We start from the raw sequence: 25,105 nt of genomic DNA, 5'->3' as shown, positions 1-25,105 counted from the left end.
CCAATCGGAGCTGTACATGTACCTATGACCTGAGGATTTCCTGACTGAACAGGTTCGTGTGGGCTTCATCATTAACCTACTTTCAGGTATGGCAGCTAAATGGGCTTCAGGACTTCTTCTCGCTAATGACCCCCTGCTCAGGGACTATCAAGGTTTCGTGACAGCGATGGCCAGATTTTTAGGTGACCCCCTGCGCACGCAGATGGCTTCTCGGGAGATTCACCGCTTCAGGCAGGGCAAGGACTCAGTTTCCAGCTACGCGACAACTTTTCGCTTGCTGATGCAGAATTTACAGTGGAATGATGCCGTGCTGGTGGCTCAGTTTTTGGACGGTTTGAACAACGAGATCTTGGATGAGTTGGCACACACGCCTAGCCCGCCTACTTTGGAGGACATCATCCAGACCTGCCTCCAGATAGATAGTCGCTGGAGCACCGATGCTTTTCGTGTGGAAAACTGGGACATTTCGCCAAAACCTGCTGTGCTAGACCCGCAGCCCCACTGCCTCCCCCTCCTCTCCTTCTTCCTCCTCCTCCTCCTCATCCCCAGGCCTGACTAGGCTGCCCCCCAAGCCTGTTGGGGGTCTCCAGTGTGGGGATCGGTTCCCCACCAGGTGGGTGCCTTCCGCAACCCCCCCTCCCATCTGCTATTGCATGTTCACCTCCGTTCCTCCCAGTGGGGTGGAGGCCCTAGCTTTAGTGAACTCTGGGGCTATGACCAGTTTCATGGTCATAGCCCCAGAGCTCTTCCACAAGATTCCTCAGAGCTCTTCCACTTCCACGTAGCTCTTCCACAAGATTCCTACCCTGCCTCTTCCTGCCCCCTTGGCAGTGGAGACCATCGATGGGAGTCCTCTTTCTTTGGGTGCGGTGACCTGGATTACAGCTCCGCTCACTCTGTGCGCCCAGTCCCACATTGAGCAGATTCAGTTTCACTTGGCCAAGGTTCCCCAATACGCAATTGTGCTGGGTGTTTCCTGGCTCTCTAAGCATAATCCTCAGATTTCTTGGGGGCTTCAGCAAGTGGAGTTTGCGTCTCCCTACTGCCAGGAGCATTGCCTTCCGACCGAGACGCCGGTCCCAGCCCAGGAGTTAACCCTTTCCTCCCCCTCCTCGTCTGCTTCTGGCAGTTCTTCAGCTACCGTGATCCTCCCAGAGAAGTATGTGGTTTTTCAGGATGTTTTCGACAAGGAGGCCGACCAGCTCCCCCCCCGCCCATTTGACTGTGCCATTCACCTCATTCTGGGGGTGACCATCCCCGCTGGCTGGGTGTATTCGATGCTGGAGCCAGAACTTTGAGCTCTGTGGGAGTTTTTGGACATAAACCTCAGACATGGCTTCATTCACCTTTCCTCCTCCCCCGCCTGCGCCCCTACCATCATTGTGACCAACAAATCTGGAGAACTCCACCCAGTGCACGACTACAGAGCCCTCAATTCAGTCTCGATCCCTGACAAGTACCCCCTCCCCCCTCCCCCTGAGATGCTGGAGTGCCTGGGGCAAGCCAAGATTTTCACAAAGTTGGACCTGCGTGGCGCAGGTTTGCAATACAATCTGATTTGCATCCGGGAGGGGGATGAGTGGAAGACCTGTTTCGGCACCCGGTATGGAGCATATGAATACCTAGTGATGCCATTTGGGCTTGCCTGCACCTCCCCCACACGTTTTCACGTTTTATGAATGCCATCTTCCAGGACTATTTGGACACTTTCCTCATTGTGTATCTCGATGATTTACTTATATTTTCTGAGGACCCCCACGCCCATCAGCACCATGTCTCTGCCATCCTCCAGCACCTCCGCAAGCACCATCTTTATGCCAAGCTGGAGAAATGTGCGTTTGACCTAACGTCTTTGGACTATCTTGGCTACATTATCTCAGCTGACAGTATCAGGATGGATCCTGCAAAGGTCCAGGCTGTCCTCTCCTGGCAGGCTCCATCCACCAAGAAGGACTTGCAACATTTTCTGGGGTTTGCTAATTTTTACAGAAAGTTCCTGCCCAGCTTTGCTTGGCTGACATCTCTTTTCACGGACCTCCTTAAGGGCAGGAAATCTCCTTTTCATTGGATGGCATCTGCCCAACAGGCTTTCAAGGAACTTAAGAAGCTTTTTAGTTCTGAGCCGATCCTGTTACATCCTGACTGAAGGAAGCCTTTTGTAGTGCAAACTGATGCCTCTGACTTTGCGGTGGGGGCGGTGCTTTTTCAGCCAGATCGGGTGGGCAGCGGGTTGCAACCCTGCGCCTACCACTCCAGGAAGCTGAACATGTCTGAGAGGAATTATACCATCTGGGAGAAGGAACTGTTGGCCATTAAGTCTGCTTTGGAGACCTGGCGTCATCTGCTGGAGGGGGCACAGCACCCAGTCGAAGTCAGAACTGACCATTGCAACCTGGAACATCTTCAGAGCCCATGCCTTAAACCAGCGGCAGATTAGGTGGTCGCTTCCCCCGCCCCAGTTCCACCTTAAGATTTGCCATGTGAAGGCCTCCGACAACCTACAAGCAGATGCTCTTTCTCATAAGCTGGACCTCCAGCCAGGGGGTGAGGGAAATCCCCCCCTCACTGATTCTTCCCCCCCAGAGCCTGGTGGCAGCTGTGGTGCCTCACTCTTGGGAGGAACTTATTCACTCTGAACATGCTCAGGATGCTTTTGTCCATACAAAAGTGGAGGAATTGGGGCTAGCATCTGGCCTCCCCCACTCTACCCCCTTCTCTTTGCGAGGTGGCCTGCTTTACCATTCTGGCTGGGTCTATGTGCCTTCTAGATCCCTCCATGAGAAGGTCCTCCATCAGTGCCACTACTCCCCCACTGCTGGGCATTTTGGCTTCGCTAAGACGCTGCACGGAGTGACACAGGATTTTTGGTGGCCTCGTGTGTGTTGGGACGTCAAGACCTATGTTGCCTCCTGCCCAACCTGCCAGTGGGTGAAGGCCCCCTCAGGCAAGCCCACAGGCTTGCTTCACCCCCTGCCTACCACCTCAGGACCTTGGAAACTGCTCTCCCTTGACTTCATCACTGACTTGCCTCACTCACACGGTAAGACCACTATTCTGGTGGTGGTGGATTTGTTTTCTAAGATGACCCATTTCATCCCCTGCTCTGGGTTGCCCACAGCCAGGGAGACGGCGGAAGTTTTTTTGACGCATGTTTTCCGGCTCCACGGATGGCCCGAGGGTCTCATTTCAGATAGGGGGGCCCAATTCACTGCCCATTTCTGGAGGGAGCTACTTGGGCTTCTCCATGTGACACTCTGTCTTTCCTCCGCCCACCATCCACAGACGGACGGTCAGACCGAGTGCACCAATGAGACTCTGGAGCAATATTTGCGCTGTTATGTCAATTACCAGCAAGATGACTGGTTTTCCTTGCTGCCTCTCGCAGAATTTGCTTATAACAATGCCTGCCATGCTTCCACCCTGCAAACTCAATTTTTTTGCCAATTTTGGTTACCACCCCAAGGCTTTCCCGTCCACCCTAGCTCCCTCTTCAGTGCCGGCGGCCCATGACTTTTTAGAGGCGTTGCGAACAGTACACCACCTCTTACAGGACTCCCTCGAGCAAGCCAAGACAGCCTACAAGGCCTCTGCAGACCGGCGGCGCCAGCCGGGTCTGTCTCTGCAACTGGGGGACTGGGTTTGGTTGTCCACCCAATACCTCCCCTCTCACTCGCCCGCAAGGAAGCTTGCGCCTCGCCGCACGGGGTCTTTCCAGATTATGGCCCAGATTAACCCTGTTGCTTTTCGCCTGGCTCTCCCCCACTCCATGAAGATACATCCTGTTTTTCATACGTCCTTGCTGTCCCCCCTGGTTTCTGGTGACCCTCATCGCTTGGCCGGCTCCACCCCGCTGCCAGTGCTGGTGGAAGGGGAGGAGGAGTTTGAGGTCGTGGAGATTCTGGACTCCTGCCTTTCTCGCGGCCACCTGCAATATCTGGTGGACTGGAAGGGGTACAGGCCTGATGAGCGATCCTGGGAACCCGCAGAAAATGTGCATGCTCTGTTGCTGCTGAGGCGCTTCCACCAGCTATACACCCACAAACCCGGGGCCCCAGGGGAGTAGCATGAGGGGGGGCCTCATGGGAGTGGGGATGATGTCAGGGTGGAAATTGAGCCAATAGAGCCCCAGAGCAGTTCTGATTCTGAGGAGGAACAGCAATCCATGGGAGGGGAGCTCGCTTATCTCTCACAAGCACAGCAGCTGGCAGAGATTCCTCCTGCCAGCCTTCCTGGGATAGATAGTGACCCTGGCAGTGAGAGAGTGCTGGAGGGGGGCTTGCTGGATGCTCGGCGCAGACGCGGGGAGCTACGACAGATGGAGAGCACAGAAAGGAAGCATAGCGCTCGTTTGGCACGCAAACAACGGTCGCGTCCCAAGGACCCAAGGGAAAGAGGGAGGATCTCTCCCTAGCCCATAAGTTCAGGGTCTTCAAGTGATTCTCCCTCAAACGGGGATCAACTGCCTTACCTGGAGCTTAGGCTACTCTGCTATCTTTCCCCAGTGCTGTTCCTTGCTATGTCGCTAGTGATTAGTATCTGAAAGAGTCATAAAGTAATAAAGAAATAAAGTCCCGGAAAGAATCCTCGTCGTCTGTGTCCTGAGTTGGCTATTGGTGGGGACTGCAAGAGGCAGCTAGGGCGCTCCTGACACTACCTCCAGTACAAGAGGCAGTAAGTTTATGTACACCAGTTGCTGGGGAACATGGGCAGGAGGGTGTTCTTGCACTCGTGTCCTGCTTGTGGGTTCCTGGTTGACAGCTGGTTGGCCACTGTTTGAACAGAATGCTGGATTGCTCTGATCCAGCATGGCTCTTCTTATGTTCTAGCCCCATGTTCACTGCCCTGAGCTCCTAAACACACTATAGAGATGGATTCTCCATGAAAACATTTACACAGAGAAATGCTAACATTTCATAAGATTTGATATGGCATCTACAAACTTATCTGTCATCATGGACAGTATGTTCTATGATTCAAATGAATTCATTCACTGGAATTGAAATGAAGATGTACATTATCCAGGTAATAATTTCCAGAGAAATAGCTATGTGAATCTGCTGCAACCTCCCAAGTCACTCCATTACTGACCTCAAAGTGGCCATTCTTGAACAAAGGAACTTCAGCATAAAGTCACTAAATTATACTTTATTAAGAGCACAATCCTATGGCTGCTAGTCAGTGGCTAGATGGCCATAGGATTGGTCGGTTCCCTGAGAATTGACCTTCACTCTCTCCCTCGCTGCCTCATAGACAGTGCAGAACAGCCCTGCACGGCGCGCTCGGAAGAGGAGCACGGTGCGGTGAAAACGGAGCATTCCTGGGGGCATGCCGGGGCGGGGAAGTTGGAAATCCGGTACGACACATCCAACGTGTTGTCTGGCCGCTGCTTCCCCCGCTCCGCCTTCCCATGGCTAGACAGCCAAAATCAGCTGTCTAGCCACAAATGAAGGGTGGCTGAAGCATGGACGGGACGATCCCTGCATTGGATAGGTAGTTGCCTTCGAGTTTGAAGGCAGCTGCCTGTCCTGGTGGGATTGCTCCGTCTGGAGTTCAGTTCTATCCCCTGAATCGAGATAGTGGCTTTGAGCAAGATGTAGTCATACTTACAGTAGACCTACTGAAATCAGTGGGAATTTACCTAAATCCCATTGATTTCAATGGGTGTGCTGTAAGTATGATTAAGCCTGGATCCAACCCAATGGATCCAACTACATGTGTAAATTAGCTTGTCAGTGCCAGCAGTGTTGGCAGTGCTAGTTTTGAGTGGTCACTGCAATTATTTTAAACATACATTTCAGCTTTAATGTAATTGTCACAGTGTTTACTTTTTGCATTTAATTTCCCTCTAGCCTCACTGCTTACATTTTTTCTCTCATGTGTCTATATGCCTGCCAACTTAGGTTAACCATTCATGCATCTGATGAAGTAGACTCAAGTCCATGAAATCTTATGCCACAATACATGTGTTAGTCTTTTACAGGACTCTTCCTTGTTTTTACTATGCAGGTATCAACTATAGTCCATAACTCAAGAACTTTTGGGAAATTCTGTGTATACACAGACTTGTGTGTGTGTACAGTGTATATCCAATGAAAAAGCAGAATCTTGCCTACCCACTCACTGAGAGTCAAAATCCATTGATACTTTTATTTTTAAATCTCCCCCAGAATTTAATGTGTGGAATTCCAGGAAAAATGGAGGGGAGGTTTAACACCCCTCCTCCCAGATTGCCATGCATCCAAATTGGGGCAGCATGTGCTTACACCAGCATAAAGAAACCTATCACGCATAGCTAAACTGTGCATGATTACCAGAATGTTTAGTTTATCCACATAGGCCATTTGCAAACGTTACTACCAAAGTTTGGTGGGCCTGGAGGTTGAATAGGAACACCTGGTGGATGGAGTGGACAGATATAATCCCACTTCACATGTAGCCTTTACATACACAGAAGTTCCTCTGAGTGGGGCCAAAGTGATGTCAAAGAAACAACCCCAAACCTCTTCAAATTGGATAATTAAAAAAAAAATACCCTGAGATTTTCATATGACAGTGAGAGAGAATTTGGGTCTTCCCTGACAACCTAGAGCAGATGTGTTGGATGTCAACTCCTATTACCCCCAGGCAAGCAGCCACTGACTGTGCTGGATGGGATGATGGACATAGTAGTCCAGCATATCTGGAAGGTGCCAGGTTGAGGAAGGCTGACCTAGAACCTCTAAAATATAGTTTTCAATTATATGAAGAATGCAAACTGATTTAACAGAGGCCATTGAAGTGTGTTCTAAATTGACATTAAGCCCCTTTTTTCCCAGACAAAGCACCAAAGTACCAACAAACCAAATAATAAAAAATACTATTATTTCTTTTACTGACAATTTAAACAAGAAGATCTTGGCATATTATATTCAGTTTTGTTTTCTGACTGTGAGCAGTAGCCAAATTACCTCATCATATCAGCTTAACAGGACTGTTCTTCATTTTGTGAACTTTTCACAAATCTTTATGATCATCATACACCATCCCCCCCACCCCTGCCCCCCACAGTATGGAATGAAAATGTAGGTAATAAACTACATGCTGTTATACAACCATTTCTTGTACAGAATTTGCACCTATTTTGAAATTGCATTTCGAGCCTGCCTCTTTCCATAAGGATACATATGCTGACAAAAATGAATTCAAGGAGAAAGTAAAGACCATCATTCACTCACCAGCCTTCTCCTTTTCTGTAATAATTGGCATGGCCTGAAAAAGGAGAAAACGATGTTATATTTTCAAAAACAGAGTTCTAAAATAGAAATGTGTGATTATACGTCTCTCTGTCTCCAGATGTTCTCCAGAGTAAAATGAATACAGTAGGGAAGCTGAGAGCAGCATCATAGGGCAAAACTTCCTCACAACTGATACACATTCAAATGTTTGAGCAGAGCCCCTGAGCATATGAACATCCAAAAAAGATGCATACTTGCACGCTTGCTCTCGCACTCTTCTCTGCTGCTTATCTATGCTTATCTTTATGTACATCTATCCACATCAGCGATACAACACACTCATACTGTAGCAGTGTAAGGTCCTGAACAACATTGAGATAAATGCAGTAAACAGTACACTATGCAGTAAACACATTGCAGTAAACACTATGTAATCACCGAGACGCCAGAACAGTGAACTAAAATGAGCATGAAACCAGATCCAGGAATGAAAACATTAAAACAGTCAGGGATAAGTCTTCACAGTCATTGGTAGCACACATTTTAGAAACAAACAGAAAACAACTTATGTCCGGTGGTGCAGTTAAGTAATTTTAGATTCTGGACTCAATGGTCTTATGAGAGCTCTGTTCTTTAAATGGTCATGTGTATTACTTCACTTACTTCAAAATGTGGTAAGCCAGGTGAGCTGCATTCCCCCACCTTGAATACAGATCTTGCCCCAAAATCCCACCCTGAATGCACCGCTGCTTATGGCCCAGTCTTATGAGCTGCTACTTGCAGCACTACAGCTTAAACTGGTTAGACTGGACTGCCAACACACAGATATACTCAGAGAGAGACACACACACACGAGTCAAGCGAGTTCTTGATCTCAGTCCAGGCAATTCAATGTTGTACCTACCAGCCCTACAGACATGTATCAATGTATCCATATTTCCGATTGAAATATATTATTATAAACATGAATACAGGCACACAGCTTACAGTCCTATTATTTTGCTCTTCAATAGCACATTTCAGTAACATGATGCATCGCTCATGTGAGATGATCATCCACAGGAACTGTTAATTGCAAAAAAAGCAGCCAGATGTAACAGAACTCCATTTTAACTGCCAGGGCCAATTAGCAGGAAAATGGAAAAGATCAGCCTGGCTCTTCCTACTCACCAGAAGCTTCAACTGGTTCTGCCTAGCCCAGCCTCCAAACCACAAACAGAATGGTTAAAGAGTGATGCCTTCTGGAGGACTGAGGTCTCCAGGATCTCAAAGTACATTTAGGATAAAGATATGTTTAATCCATGCTGCAATTGACTTGCAGCATTTAGTAATAGACTTCTCCATGGTCCAACTGGGACAGAATCGTGAGGAATGAAAGTTGAATCTCTGGAGGCATTAAAAAAAATCAAATGAAACCAGAAGCAGAGTCAGTCAAAGAAGAAATGTTCTAAGCTAGGAATCAGCAAACCATCAGCCATTAGTCTGTGGGATGCCACAAGGTTCCATCCTGCCCCCCCTACTTTTTAACATGTACATGAAACCACTGGGGGAAGTCATCTGGAGGTTTGGGCTGAAGTGTCATCAGTATTTTTTTCTTTTTTTGAGCTTTTAAAAATATGCATACATGCATTTGTATATGTCCATAGCAATGAAATTATATGAAATGCATATATATTTGTATGCATGAAAATACAACTAACTAGCAATTATACACAGGCTTCAACAAAAGTGGAAAAGATGTCCAAATAAGTATCCATTTGAAGGTGGTGTTCATATGCCACCCATTCAAATGTTGAAAGCATTATAAGCTCTTCAATCCATTGCATTAGAGGAGATGAGTTTTTAATCCTTCCAGTGATGTAATAGTCTTTCAGTTGTCAAGAGGGTTCGGAGAATCCATTTATGCTGACCATTCATTAATTTCCATGAAGGACATAAATAATTTAAAGGAGCATGTACATCAGTGAACATTAATGCCTGTTCCAGTACAAAATGTACCTGTATAATGACTTCTCCCAAAAAGAAAAAGCCTACTGGACATTGTGAAAACATATGTTTTAAAAAAACCTTTAGCTGCATTGCACCATCAGCAATTAGCTAAAGAGATGTTGCAGTGTTCATTAGACATGTAAGAAGTGTTTTTGCTGAGTAGCATACCCTAAGATCCACAGATGCTGCAAGTATAGATGTCAATGCTGATCCACTGATTAGGCAGAATGGGGCAATCCAATTCCCTATTCCATTCTTGCTTAAAAGCCTGTATATAATATTTATTCACCAATAACAAGTATTTATAGACATGGATCACGGGTCGCTTTGCCTGACCAGCCTCAATAAGTGCTTCCAGTAATGACAGAGACTCTGATGTTGTAAAAGTGGCCAGGCCAAATGAACAAATATACGAACAAATGCTTCAATTGCAAGTGTCATCAGTATGTGGATGACACTCAGCTCTGCCTCTCATTTCCATCTACACAGCCTAGAAATATTTTAAACAAGCAAACAACACACACCCTTGGCAAACCCAGCTTGCTGGGACTACTAGGAGTTTTTTTGGTCTAAACACGCATATGATTGTGCCCTCACTTATGTAAATTCACTTCTACAACTAAAGATGCCCAGGATGGCTAATGATTTGTTGTTGTTGTTCAGTCGTTCAGTCGTGTCCGACTCTTCGTGACCCCATGGACCATAGCATGCCAGGCCTTCCTGTCCTGCGCTCTCTCCCGGAGCGTGCTCAAGTTCATATTCATTGCATCCGTGATGCTATCTAGCCATCTCATCCTCTGCCGTCCCCTTCTCCTTTTGCCTTCAGTCTTTCCCAGCATCAGGGTCTTTTCCAGGGAGTTTTCTCTTCGCATTAGGTGGCCAAAATATTGGAGCTTCAGCTTCATTATCTGTCCTTCCAATGAGCACTCAGGGTTGATTTCCTTTAGGATGGACTGATTGGACCTCCTTGCAGTCCAGGGGACTCGTAAGAGTCTTCTCCAGCACCACAGTTCGAAAGCATCAATTCTTCGGCGCTCAGCCTTCCTTATAGTCCAGCTCTCACAGCCATACATTACTACTGGGAAAACCATAGCTTTGATTAGACGGACCTTTGTCGGCAAGGTGATGTCTCTGCTTCTTACTATGCTGTCTAGGTTGGCCATAGCTTTCCTCCCAAGGAGCAAGCGTCTTTTAATTTCATGGCTACAGTCACCGTCTGCGGTGATCTTGGAGCCCAAGAAAGTAAAATCTGTCACTGCTTCCATTTCTTCCCCTTCGATATGCCAGGAAGTGATGGGGCCAGATGCCATGATCTTAGTTTTTTTAATGTTGAGTTTCAAACCAGCTTTTGCACTCTCCTCTTTCACCCTCAATAAGAGGCTCTTTAGATCCTCTTCGCTTTCTGCCATTAGGGTGGTATCGTCTGCATATCGGAGGTTGTTGATAATTCTCCCAGCAATCTTAATTCCGACCTCTGATTCATCCAACCCGGCATTTCTCATGATGTACTCTGCATATAAGTTAAATAAGCAGGGTGACAATATGCAGCCTTGTCGTACTCCTTTCCCAATTTTGAACCAATCGGTTGTTCCATGTCTGGTTCTTACTGTTGCTTCTTGACCCTCGTACAGGTTTCTCAGGAGACAGGTAAGGTGGTCTGGTACTCCCATCACTTTCAGAATTTGCCACAGTTTGTTGTGATCCACACAATCAAAGGCTTTAGCGTAGTCAATGAAGCAGAAAGAGACGTTTTTCTGGAATTCTCTTGCTTTCTCCATGATGCAGCGAATGTTGGCGATTTGATCTCTAGTTCCTCTGCCTCTTCGAAACCCAGCTTGTACTTCCGGTAGTTCTCGGTTCGCATACTGCTGAAGCCTAGCTTGTAGGATTTTGAGCATCACCTTGCTGGCATGTGAAATGAGCGCAATTGTGCGGTAGTTTGAACACTCTTTGGCGTTGCCCTTCTTTGGAATTGGAATGTAAACTGACCTTTTCCAGTCTTGCGGCCACTGTTGAGTGTTCCAGATTTGTTGGCATATTGAATGCAGCACTTTAACAGCATCATCTTTTAGGATTTTAAATAGCTCGGCTGGAATACTGTCATCTCCGCTAGCTTTGTTGTTACTAATGCTTCCTAAGGCCCACTTGACTTCACTCTCGAGGATGTCCGGCTCAAGTTCAGTGACCGCACTATCATGGCTATCAGGGACATTCAGATCTTTCCTGTATAGTTCTTCTGTGTATTCTTGCCACCTCTTCTTAATCTCATCTGCTTCTGTTAGGTCCCTGCCTTCTTTGTCCTTTATCATGCCCGTCTTTGCACAAAACGTTCCCTTGAGATCTCCAATTTTCTTGAAGAGATCTCTAGTCTTTCCCATTCTGTTGTTTTCCTCGATTTCTTTGCATTGTTCATTTAAGAAGGCCTTCTTGTCTCTCCTTGCTATTCTCTGGAACTCTGCATTCAGTTGGGTATATCTTCCCCTTTCTCCCTTGCTTTTCGCTTCCCTTCTTTCGTGAGCTACTTGTAAAGCCTCCTCAGACAGCCACTTTGCTTTCTTGCATTTCTTTTTCTTTGGGATGGATTTCGTTGCTGCCTCCTGAACAATGTTACGGACCTCCGTCCATAGTTCCTCAGGCACTCTGTCTATCAGGTCTAATCCCTGAAATCTATTCCTCACCTCCACTGTATATTCATCAGGGATATGATTTAGGTCATACCTGAACGGTTTAGTGGTTTTCCCGACGTTCTTCAATTTAAGCCGAAATTTTGCAAGAAGCAGCTCATGATCTGAGCCACAGTCAGCTCCAGGTCTTGTTTTTACTGACTGTATGGAGCTTCTCCATCTTTGGCTGCAAAGGACATAATCAATCTGATTTCGATATTGACCATCTGGTGACGTCCATGTGTAGAGTCGCCTCTTGTGCTGTTGGAAAAGAGTGTTTGCTATGATCAGCATGTTCTCTTGGCAAAACTCTATTAGCTTTTGTCCTGCTTCATTTTGTACACCAAGGCCATGCCTGCCTGTTATCCCGGTGATTTCTTGACTTCCTACTTTAGCATTCCAATCCCCTATGATGAAGAGGACATCTTTTTTTGGTGTTAGTTCTAGAAGGTGTTGTAGGTCTTCATAGAACCGATCAACCTCAGCTTCTTCGGCCTCAGTGGTTGGGGCATAGACTTGAATTACTGTGATGTTGAATGGTTTGCCTTGGATTCGTACTGAGATCATTCTATCATTTTTAAGATTGTACCCCAGTACTGCTTTTCCCACCCTTTTGTTGACTATGAGTGCTACTCCATTTCTTCTAAGGGATTCTTGCCCACAATAGTAGATATGATGGTCACCTGAATTAAATTCGCCCACGCCTGTCCATTTTAGTTCGCTGATTCCCAAGATGTCGATGTTCAATCTTGCCATCTCATGTTTGACCACCTCCAGCTTACCTTGATTCATTGATCTGACATTCCAGGTTCCTAAACAATATTGTTCTTCACAGCATCGGATTTTCTTTTCACCACCAGACACATCCACAGCTGAGTGTCCTTTCGGGTTTGGCCCAGCCGCTTCACTCTTTCTGGCGCTACTTGGAAATACCCTCTGCTCTTCCCCAGTAGCATATTGGACACCTTCCGACCTGAGGGGCTCATCTTCCGGCGTCATATCTTTTAGCCTTGTGATACGTTCCATGGGGTTTTCTTGGCAAGAATACTGGAGTGGGTTGCCATTTCCTTCTCCAGTGGACCACATTTTGTCAGAACTCTCTGCCATGACCTGTCCGTCTTGGGTGGCCCTGCACGGCATAGCTTATGGCTTCACTAAGTTACGCAAGCCCCTTCGCCACAACAAGGCAGTGATCCATGAAGGGGTGGCTAATGATACACAATACAATTAATCTATCAAAAGACAATTGCAAATGAAATTTGAGTCATCATGAGAAAATCAGAGCAAATTTTTAAAATCTCATAAATAAAGAGATTGGCAAGGAAACATTGGCCTTCGAGTGTGAGTAGTGATAGAAGTTAAAGCCGTGCAAGAGGTATTACTTGATTAGGCACTGCAATTGGGAACATTTCCATATAGCTCTTTCCATGATGCTGTTTGGACACTCCAGGAACACAAACAGCAGCATTATTCCTATAGCTATCTACGTATTTGTCTCTCCGGTCTGGTGTTGTCTGCTCTGGCTGGCAGCACTTGTCTAGGGTCCCAGGAAGAGATTGTTCATGTTACCTACTACCTGATCCTTTATCTGGGAATGCCAGGGATTGAACTTGGGACATTGTGCATGCAAATCTGCCGCTGAGCTATGGTCCTCACCAATGACTCATGAAGAAACACACTACATAAAATAAAACTGTCCTGTGAAGACATCTGCTTTATTTTCTCTTACCAAGCTCTCGCAAACACATAGACCCGTAAATGAAACCAAAATACTATGTTTAACAGGAAAATATATGCACCTGTGTTAGATAACAGTGATTTCTAATGGAACGGATGCTTATTCTCTTTCAATAATTGGTTCAGCATTTGAAGAAGAGCAGATGCCTTCCCTATTCCTTTCCCTATGAGTCATTACCAGCTTATGCTCCCATGTGTTCAACTGTACCAATATATGGGATTTGTGAATTCATACTGGGATATTGTGTGACTTTTTGTGATATTGTGATATTGTGTGACTTTAATGGATAAAGTCGCATTATCTGAATGACTAGTACAAGCCTATCCCTGCATATCTGTGGCCGACATGGGTTGGCCCAATATAAAAAATGGCATTCCTTCTCCCAGTGAGATGGCTTCTCAAATTAGAAGGTGACCTGGAATTCAAGTAGAAGTTGAAACAATTATCTTTGTCTAGAGCAGGAGTGGGGAACCTGTAGCTCTCCAGATGTTGTTGGACCCCAAGCCCTATCATCCCCAGACAGCATGGCTAATTGTCAGGGTTGATGAGAGTTGTAGCCCAACAACATCTGGAGGGCCAGAGGTTTCTCATCCCTGGTCTAGACAGTTGAGTTGTTATCAGTTTGCCAGTGGGATAATTTCCTGCTTCTTTGTTCTGAGAGGATATGTGATAGGCTTCATCTCAGAAAGGACTTCTGCTCTAAAGCAGGATTTGAAAAGAGCGGGACACAGGTTGGAAAATAACATCCAAATAGTGAATGCAAATACGTACGTTTTTAATTGTTATGCCTTTTGACATTTTTAGGAGTTTCCTTCCTCATTTATTCTTAAATGCTACTATATCGATTCCAATTTGTTTAAATAACTTCTTTGCCTTGGGTCATTCACACTCTGCCCACCCGTGATTTTTCTGGCCATGTGCTATAAGAGTTGACTTGATTTCTTCCCCAGCCATTATTGGGGTTCTTTTTTGTTCTTTGCATAAGAAGATTAAAATCCGTGTTGCTGGAGCCTGGAACACCCAGAGCGGGGGCAACTAAGGATTTTTTAAAAGGACTTGGGCTCTGTGGAGTTCTAGAAAAGGACTATGGGATAAGTCAGGAGATTAACAAATAGTTCAGTGCTCTTCTCCCCTCCTACCCCCTTCTGGCTAAGAAGTGCTTTCAGAGGGGAATGATTCAAATTGGGGAAATGATGGAGGAGAAATAATTAAACCACTTTCCACGACATCATGGGCCCTATCTAATTTTGAGGGGACAGGACTAAAGTTGCTTTTACATCTAAAAAGAGTCAGGGGAGCCAATCTTCTGTATCATGAATAGTTTGTCCCTAAGCATATTATTAGTATTAGTATTAGTATTATTACATTTCTATACCGCCCCATAGCCAAAGCTCTCTGGGCAGTTTACAGATGTTAACAACTTTGGCAGGCTTGAACAGCAAGCACAGAACATATGATATTATATTATATCATTTAGACAAAACGAATGAAGGGAGAATTCTTAAAGGGGTCAACTATCCAAATATTTGTTGAGGTAAAAAAACATTTAAAAAACCCTATTTATTTCTTCTGTGGCTTCTAAGAACAAAGAACATCAATAAAACAAGAGAATCAGTATTATTTTCCTCAACAACAAAAGACAGTGAGGAGTGAGAAAATATTGTTCCATCAGACAAGCCCCATAAGACTTAGGGTTTGGAGTGGGGGAGGGTGTTAACAGACTTTGTTAACTATCAACGCAGTAGGATAACATGCCTTACTGTTACTTATGAAAAATGCTTGCATCTAAAAAATAGTTTCCAATTCACTGTGGACCTTCCCCAATGGTTTCCACATGTTTTAAATTAATTGCATTCCCAGGAAGTGATTTAACATTTTGGCAAAAGAGCAATTAAATGGGATTTTCCTGCTCAGCCAGATGGGTCCAGTGTAACTTCACATTATTCTAAACTCCTCAAACCTGATGAAACAAAAGAACTGTACTAATAACTTCCACATGATCAAACCGTTGACTGTTTTAAAAGAAGACCCTTCCAGATCTTTTCTATTCCACAGTGTTAGATATAAACAGAGAAATGCAAATAAAATTCCTAATTATGTAATCAATATTTAAAATAACTGTTCATTCTTATTTGTTCATATCAGTGGCAGTTGGCTATTGCAGCACATTAATTACAAGTGCTGTCAACCAATTTGTAAAATAAAAATAAAAATTAGTTCATCAGTCATCAGCCCTTTTAACTGAGTAATCAATTCGCCTTAAATGCATTTGCATATCTTGTCCTCGTTGTCACTTGTTGTACTAGAGACTCTTCTAATAAGAGACTAATAACTGGAACAATTGATATGAATATAAAGCACAACTGAAGCCTAGAGTTTTGAAGTACAGGTAGCTATCTAACAACAACATCTAACACCAACCAGAGATCTTCTTCCCGAAATGCCCCTAAAAGGTTCCTACAATCATTAAATCTTTATTCACTACAGTCTGGTTGAATGCACTTTACCACAGCATCTTACCAAATCATAGAATAGTAGGGTTGGAAGGGGCCTATAAGGCTGTTGAGTCCAACCCCCTGTTCAATACAGGAATCTAAGTCAAAGCATCCCTGACAGATGGCTGTCCAGCTTCATCCAAATAACCAAGATAGGTGCTGTTTTGAGAGAAAGGAGTGCAAGATTATCTATAATTTAAAACAAATGCTAATGATCTATAAAGGGCCATTGAGTTGGGGGCCAGATCCAAAAGCTGGTAAGCCAAAAATAAGATAGAAGCATCTGTAAAAGAGGGCTGATCAAGTGTGTGTGTGTGTGTGTGTGTGTGTGTGTGTGTGTGTATGCCAGCTAGATGGTACTGAGGTGTCTGATAATTTTTACTGGTGCACAACATATAGGAAATGAAGTTAGTTTGATTTAGAGTGGGCAGAAGTGGAATGGAAACTACAAGGTATCTGCATTTGGAGACAAACTACATATGGAGTCAGCTTAATAAAGAACATAACTATTTAATAACTCAGCTCCTGGTTTTTGTTTTTTAATAAAATCTCATCCTTCTTCCATCTCCTTGGAATGGAAGGAATACTTTCGGTGTTTTAAGATTAACTTCTTCCCCCCCATTTCCTCTTTAATTGCTGGAAGTGACAGGGGCATGTCAACACCAATGTAACAAGTGGCTAGATAATATCATTTCAGTCATGGAAAGCCAAACCCTGTCATGATCCAAACAGGTCAGTCCCATAGGCACCTGCAGTATTCATACAGGTCTGGATGACTCAACACCCCCCCCCCCTCTCACACACACACCACTCTCAAAGGGGATCCCCTCCAATGCTCAGCATGCCGCTCTCACAACAGGCAATCCTCATTCAACCAGCCCCCCTCAGAACACCAATACACTTGTTGGGAGACACAGTGCTCCTCCTTCCTCAGAGAAAACATGGGGTTCCTGCTGCCACTGTTCCTGGTTGTCAGGTGCCCAGTCCCTGGCTTCCTTTGTAGTCAAGCCATGTTTCCAGTCAATTACTTTTATTATGTAAATGACAAACAAACAGGCCTTGCTTCAGGCTACAGACAGCTTTCCTAGGCTAGCAGGCTTTGCATAATACAGTAGGTTTTAGGTAACCACCTGGGTTGAAGCACCATGAATGAGAGAGAGTTGCTACTAAACTGCTGCTGGCTACTATGGATCCCTCTTCTCAGACCAAGACCCACCCTCAAGCTGGGTCTTTCCACAAGTTTGCCTCCCTTGCTGCAAGTCTCTTGGAGCACTGCGTGACACTGCGTTGCTCCTCCCTTTTTGTCTGATGTCTGACTCTGGGATCTCTTATTCTTACCTCCTCCTCCATGCTAGGAGCCTGCATTTCCACAGGTTCAGGGGAGGGCCTGGCCGGGATGTCATCCAACTGATTAGACTGAAGCTGGGCTTCACCCTCTCCGGCACTGCTATTCTCACCGGGAAGGGGGGGTGGTCCTGCAAACTTGACACCTCAACAATTCCTTCCACCTCCCCCTACCCATCTGACTAAGAACCAGTTCCTATGACGTCTTGGGGTGCATCTGCAGGGGCTCAGTCGCTACACTGCTGCTATAACTCCATGCAGAGGTACAAACAAAAACAGATAAGAAGTCCATCTGACATCCCCTTTCCTTCCATTCCCAGCCCTTTCTCCTCAGGGAACAAGTTATATGTTATCTTCAGCTAGTGCTAGCGGGGCTGGGTGTCCAACTTCACAGTCATCTATTTGATGGGCTGCCAGAAGACAGTCCTCTATTTGGAGGTGTTCTGTATTTGAAGGGATGTCCAGTTCAAATCCGGTTTAAAGATAAAGAAGCATCAGAAGGGAGAGCAGGGGCCTTGAAGTTGCCCAGGAACAGTTAGCACCTGGACAGCAGACTGAGGTCACTGCATGACAGCCTCCCCCACTCTGGTGAGATGTACTGTATTTCTATTTAAATTATAGTAATTATTTCTAAATGTGCACCTATACATATAAATTTGCATATGCAAATGTCATGCAAATTGGCACTCTCTTTTGTCCTCTTTTGGGATTATGCAATTCCTCTTTTTGGCAGTGCATAAGTGGCCACCCGACAGCAAGCCAGCTGCAGCATTCTGGATCCACTGTCATTCCTGAATAATTTTCAAAGGTAGCCCACACTGAGAGTATTGCAGTAGTCTAGTCTAGAGTTTATCAGAACATGTATTATAGTGACTAGGTCTGTATTTCCTAGGAGCAGGCCTACCTGGTATACCAAAGGTGGAACAGTCATTCCTAGCCACACCCTTTCCCTGAGAATCAGGCAGCAAAGTTGGATTCATGTTAGAGTAGCGCACTGTGAAGGAGGTACATTAAAATAGCTGTCTAATAAAAAGAAAGCATTGTGCATACATTGTCTGTGAGTCATCCTCGCCCCCGCTCCCTCCGCCTCCACTGTACTAATATTAAATATAAAGCAGATGTAGTTCAGTGACATTGTAGATTATGAATATATTTTAATAACATGAAACAGCCAGTTCAGGTCTCAAGACAGATATTCATTCAAGAGGCAATGGAAATAACCCAAATCACCAGAGTCATGTAAGTACTCCTGAGGCTTTACAATAAAATTTTAAGACTTTACAAGAAAATCATATTTGTAGATATGCATATATTCACAGTTGCCAAAATAAAAAGGGAACATGAGATTTTAATTACCAGTCCCCAAGATATGATTGCCCTTTTATTTTCTAGTAATTAACTTTGCCAGATTTCAGGTTTTATTGATGTGTTTGTGGTTGTAAAGGGTTTTACAAGATAAACATTAGCTGAACAAGTGACTTGTGGAAAAAGATCTGCTGTTGTGTAAGTGAACCCAACACAACCTCTGTTGATGGATGAAAAGCATTAGGCCTCTAGAGGATGGTCCATTTCTAAGCGAAATATGTCAGATCTTAGCCCTGGCCTTCAACTTTAGCACTCTGCTGTCTCTGGGAAGAAAAAAAATACAAAGGCTTGGACTATAAGTTAGACAAACTCTGTTTTTACAGACACTATCTAGCACTGCAGTAATATCAATTAGCTGGCTGCTTTTTGCATGTAAAGCGAATTGAAGCTTGCCTAGTGTGGTAACAGAATTGTTGCTGGAGAGACTGGTGCAGCATTACCAATTATAAATAGTGGCTAGTGGATACTTTATACAGCATCAGCCAAATGGCCACAAGCAACAGGGAGTTGATGCAAGTTGAATTGCATCAACTCCCTGCTCAAGGACGATTCAAGACACTGGCTATTATAACCTATAAAGCTCTAACTGACTTAGGCTGACTGTGATGTCCAAGATTAGTTGAGGATGCTTTTGACAGAGTAAGCTTTCCCTTTAAGAAGGGCCATTTGCTACCCCACAGAAACAACAGAGCTAGGAGGTCAGGCTCTTTAGAACAGGCTGTTTTGTTGTACTATGAATAAAACTAGTTTAATCTGAAGATCTGGTGCTTCCACATCAGGGGTTTACCATGAAATAGCCAGGCTTTATTTACTCACTTTTTATAGGGCATTAGCATAACACCATCAAATCCTCTGTGCCGCTCCATCATGTTTTCCCGGTTTACCTTTCATTTCTTTTTAAAGCTCTGAAAATCTGACTTTAAAAAGCCATGGAACAGCTGCACAATCTCCCCAGGTGTGGATGAGCAACTCATCTACACCTGCCCCATGATGGTTTTTTGTGGAGGCTGGGCCAGTAACATACTGTATGGCCTTTATAGGTCACTGTACTCATCTCCTCTCTCTGTGGTCTGTCCCTCCTCTCTAGGAATGAGTTCTCTTACTTTAGCTCTTCCCTTTCTTAACGGAATTACCTTTCCATCCATTACTTTCCATGCTCCCCCTAAATTACAGCCACATGTACCCCGATCAGGACTTTAGTGAAAAGGAAGGGGGAGTTTTTAACTCTTTTACCCCATGCCATCCATGGTCACAGTCAAAATACGCCCTCCCCTTGGCATCAGGGAAAAGGGACTGCCCATCCAACTATCATTCCACTTGCAGCTTGAAATATAAAAGCAATGTCTGGGCACTGCTAAAGCACCCACATTAGGAAGCACCCTAAGTATTTACTCTGAAACTGCCAGTTTTTGTTCACTCACATTTTACAGGTCATCTGTGTGATTCACTCTTCTGCTATGTTTTCTCTGTGTTTCTTCAGTTTCTGTTGAGAGCTTACAAAATCCCACTTCTTCTTTCTTTTAAGAATAGAACAGCAGCACAATTTCCATTGGGGTGGATTATCTTATTATTGTTACCCTTCCGTCTTTTTTAAAAAGAAGAGCAGTTCTGATAGGTGCAGTGATGTTTCAGGAAACCGAGCCCATCACCACTTCACTTCAGCATTCTTTCACTATTACCTTTCTAGCTGGCAGAATTTGCATGTTAGAATGACAAAGAAATATGGGATGTAGAGATTCTGACTGTCTGTTTTAAACCAGACTGACCAGTGTGTGTGTGCGTGCGTGTGTGCATGCATGCACACATATGCACACCTCCCACCTTGGTTGCTAGTGAACTTCAGTCCTGGTCAATGTTATGATTACGTTTGAACAAATTAGCATATCTGAATGAGTAATGAAAGATTTTTCTCTCAGAAAGGTGATGGTCCCAATGCAAAAGCATTATTCATATAATAGGGACATTGTTAACTATTTCTAACATACATTTTAGGCTGACTAAGGGAGCAGTACTAATGGGAAGCTGCCCCCTAGACAGTAGCTCCTGTCTTGGAGGTTTCTGAGTATGCTGTCTAGGGAGGGGTGAACAAGCGATGTTTGAGCTCTCCAAGAGTCTCTGGACATCAGCTCACAGCTCTTGAGTCTCTTGATCAGCTCAGATTTTCACCTCTGAGGCTGTTCTTCTGTCTATGGCCTTGGCGGTGAACATCCCCAGTATCCAATGGCCCCACAGACAATTTCTAGGGGCCACAGAATTGCGTCCTAAAGCAAGCTATTTTCCTACCAGTTCTCCCTGCCCCTGCCCCTGCCCCCAAGCTGAAAGGTTAACACTTGGGAACCTGCTCTGAAGATTTTGTACTCTGGAAAGGCAAACAGAATATGCAGGAGGCTGGCAAAGAGTCTCTCCAATTAACAGCTCCAAGTGGATATGAAAAGCTTTAGTGAGAAGCAATGCATGGATCAGATGACTCTAAAAGCTAAGCTAAGAGGACTGATATAGATCTTTTCTGTAAGGGAATATTATGTAAATAAGAAAAGCGCGAGACCACAAAAAAGTCTGCATGATTTTGGGACCTTCCTCCCTCCCCCCTGTGGCAGCAGAATACAAGGGTCAGGAAAGCGTATCCCACCCAGTCCTAGTGGGAAATTGGTGCCTGGGTTTTAAGTAGGAATAATGGGAGAATTCAGTGCCTTTGGCCACCCATATAGCCAAAGCTTGCCAAGCACACATTTGTATAGAAAACATGAGGTTCAGATATGTAAGGAATAATTACCCCTTCTATTAAAGCAAAGTAACCAAGGTCTACCAGCTGCAGGATAGATTTACATGCTACTTTGTACATTCTGTGATATCCACACCACATATATCTACATAAGTGCATGCAATTCCACACTGAAATTCCAATAAGGTACAGAATTCATTTGGCCATAGAACATTTAAATCCTCCTTTGAAATCCTCATGATTTTCCCCCACCCCGAAATCTGCTTCCCATTCTTTGCCTGACAAAATATAAAAGGGTATTCCTGTTTATACTTCTGGTGCCCTCCTTATGACAGTGTAAGTGCCTCAGGAACATGCTGGGGCTACTCCTGGGGTGATGGCCAGGCAGTGCCTATGTGGAAGTTGTACATGAAGCAGTTGTGATTTGCTTTTGTAGATAACATTTCCCAAACATATGATACCAGCATGTAGTATAGTGAAATTATTCACTGAAAATAAAGGGACAGGAACAAGCAAACCCCAATAGTGCCCAATAGTGCTAGAAAGTCCATATTACAAGAAAGGGTGCTTTGAGATGGACATCTTAGAGCTATCAATCAAAAGACATTGTGCAGCTATTCTATCTTTCCCTCCTAAAGCTGCAACCCCTAGACACACCTACCCAGGAGCAAGTCCCACTGAATGCAATAGAGTTCACTTCTGAATAGACATCCATAGGATTGCACTGTGTGTGATTTTGTGTGTGTGTGTGCGTGATTAAAAAAAAAGACGGGAAAAGTGGTGGGAAAAACACAGAAAGATTACGAAAGGAATACGCCAGCATCTGGACTCCTTGTAAAATGTCATGTCTGAGGCTGGGCAATTGCAAAATAAAAGCCTTGCCTGGAAACATCCAAATATTAAGAGCAACTGGAATGACTAAAATGCACATTTAATTTAAATTTAAAGCTAGCTCTCCTTTCTCTTCTCTCTCTTTCTAATCACATAACATTCACATATGCATGCAAATATCCCAGAGACTTTCAAAGGCGTGTTTACTATTACGTTGGGAATCATCCTAAGTCCCCTCAACAGGCCATTTCTCAAGCAACTATGCTGTGTACTGCAGCATTAGGTTACACCTCATAAATCCCTCTTGACTTCACTGGGGCTACAAAGGAGGCAGGTGGGTTTAGCATTTTACTCAAGACCTTCCCATCATTGTGCTGTCTAATGGAACCAGCATTAAGCTTTGCTTTGTTTTAATTTTCCCACTGAGACTATGAGAAAAGAACACAAAACAGCATGATTGCTAGTTAGCAGGCTTCAAACCACCAGACGTGCAGTAGAAACAATAAGAAAATAATTTAAACAGCTTTCATGGCTTCTGTGGGAACTTGGGATAAGGATATAAAGAAACCAGAGGCAATTATGAAAGAATTTCTCTTGTGCTTTGTAAAATAAGTCCCATATTCGTGCAATATGATTTATTGAGAGCAAAGGGGCCACCTGTCTTTCTGGAAGGCGATCCTATGGAATTTCATGGTCTAACTGGCTGATAATATTATTAGACCGCAAGACAGCAGGGAATGCAAACGTGTGACAGTTTCCCCCCCACACACACTAAAAAGGGATTTTTATTTTTTATTTTATCTTTGCTGGCAGAGAATCACAACACAATGGAGGCTTGAGGAGAAAAGAAGCATAATTCATTTGCACGCCTTGGTGCTGAAAAAGCCCAGTCACACTGAAAATTAGAAGCAGATAGTATACATTACATTTATCAGACTTCTCTGCTGTGGTTTCAGAAATGAGAACAATTTGGACTGGTGTTATTTGGTTAGGCAAAGACTTTTAGACATGATGGGCTTAGTGTGAACTGGGGCTCAGAAGAGCTCAACCACCCAATTTGTTTGACCTCGGGGATGGCAAGATAAGCCAGTACCATATCTGGGCTCTATCTGTAGTGTGACCACAAAATAGAATCCGGGCCAGTGCTATGCAAATAAGAGCAGGTTCAGTTTTCACTGGCTCCTTGTTACAGTGTACAGTGAAGAATTTTTAGACTTTGGACTTAATGGTCTTATGGGGGATAGTGGGCCTCTTTAGAATGTGTATTAGTTCACATAGTTCAAAGTGTGGTAAGCCAGTCCTGCTGTGTTTAGTCCTGCTCTTGCTCATTCTGATGGGTGGGGCCCTGGATTTCTGCCCCAAGGTCCTACCCTGGCAGCACCACTGCCTAGTTACATTCTATATTATCATCAGTGGAAGCTGGTGGCTCCGATGTCAGTGGGGTGGTGAATCTGCTCCGGGTTTCAGTCAGAACCAATTAGAACTCTAAAGGAGCTCCTTTAGAGTTCTCACTAATTCTGACTCAAACCCGGAGCAGATGCACCACCCCACTGACATCGGAGCCACCAGCTTGCACTGATTATTATTTCACCTGTACTTTATTGTTAGCTGCCTTGGACACTAATCGTAGTGGAAAAGTAGTATACATTGAATAAAAACATCCATACAGGGTGCAGAAATTGGATTTTAGCTGGCAAGGTTATCTGGGGAGAAGCAAAACCTCTTCCCGCCAATAAGCTGGGGTCACTGATGCAGGCATAGCTCCCGTACCCACATTGTTGCTAAGTACACATCTCCTTCATTCCATTCACTCCCATTTCTGCAATTTATTCCTGTAAGGTGCTACAGTTGGGGCACTGTTGTGATCAGTATAATATCATCCTCCCAACACTAGATAATCCAGTTTCCAGTGAGAGAGAGGGATCCCATGGGTGGTCAAAGCATATGGAGTGGGGGGATTTGTGTAGAAGAGTGTGTGTGTGTGTGTGTGTGTGTGAGAGAGAGAGAGAGAGAGAGAGAGAAGAGTTTAGCATTGGCTGCCTCTGCTCCCTGTTCCACATTACCCCTTAGCCTAGGAGAAGCAGCAACCAGGTTTTACAAACATGCTACGGTCGTGAAATATGTAGTTCTGGCCTAAATCTCATATGAAAGACGCAAACAAATGTAGTCACGTTCCTTAAGATTATAAATTCAATAGGGATTTGGGGAGTTTCTAGACACCTGTTGAAGAAAGGTGGGGGAACTGTGTGCTATCAGCATACTGATACTGCAGCCCAAACCTCTGGATGACTTCCCCAGCAGTTTCATGTAGATGTGAAACAGCAAGAGGGACAAGAAGGAGCTCTACACCATCCCATATGCCAAAGGCCACAGGGTAGACCTGGTCCCCTAGCAGCACCTTCTGTTACCACTCTTCCAGGAAGAGCCAGAGGTATGCCAATGCTGTGCCTCCTAAGCCCAGTCTTGCCAAGTGATCCAGAAGGACACCATGGCTGATGTGATGATATCAAAAGTGCCTGAGAGGTCCAGGAGAACTAATAGTGTTGCATTTCCTGATCCATTCCTCTAGCCTTTCTTTCCTAATGTCTGAACTGGCCTTCAGATAATGAACTCTTGCCTCAGAGAATAGTTATGAGGGTTGCTTGTCTTTCCTAGCTTTTGGGTGTACCTCGGGGTGTGACATTTTGAAGATGCAGGATATATGAAATGGAGCAAGACACAGAGGTCATTAAAAACAGCTGAAA

At 44.6% G+C, this 25,105-nt stretch overlaps 1 protein-coding gene across 1 annotated transcript in view; it reads right to left on the bottom strand.

Annotated features, from left to right (window-relative positions):
* The window catches only part of DLC1 (DLC1 Rho GTPase activating protein), a 332,632-nt gene that overhangs the window by 203,996 nt on the left and 103,531 nt on the right, over nt 1–25,105 (bottom strand). The window contains exon 4 of the mRNA XM_084856695.1: nt 7,215–7,248. Coding sequence (XP_084712821.1) covers nt 7,215–7,248 — 34 coding nt within the window. The remainder of the gene's footprint in view (nt 1–7,214; nt 7,249–25,105) is intronic.

This window comes from Heloderma suspectum, chromosome 5, assembly GCF_057233095.1.
Source record: "Heloderma suspectum isolate Gila_16-S chromosome 5, 16-S_ref, whole genome shotgun sequence".
Classification (NCBI taxonomy): domain Eukaryota; kingdom Metazoa; phylum Chordata; class Lepidosauria; order Squamata; family Helodermatidae; genus Heloderma; species Heloderma suspectum.
The sequence above is the reverse complement of the archived record's forward strand: the minus strand, read 5'-3'. Positions and strand labels throughout refer to the sequence as shown.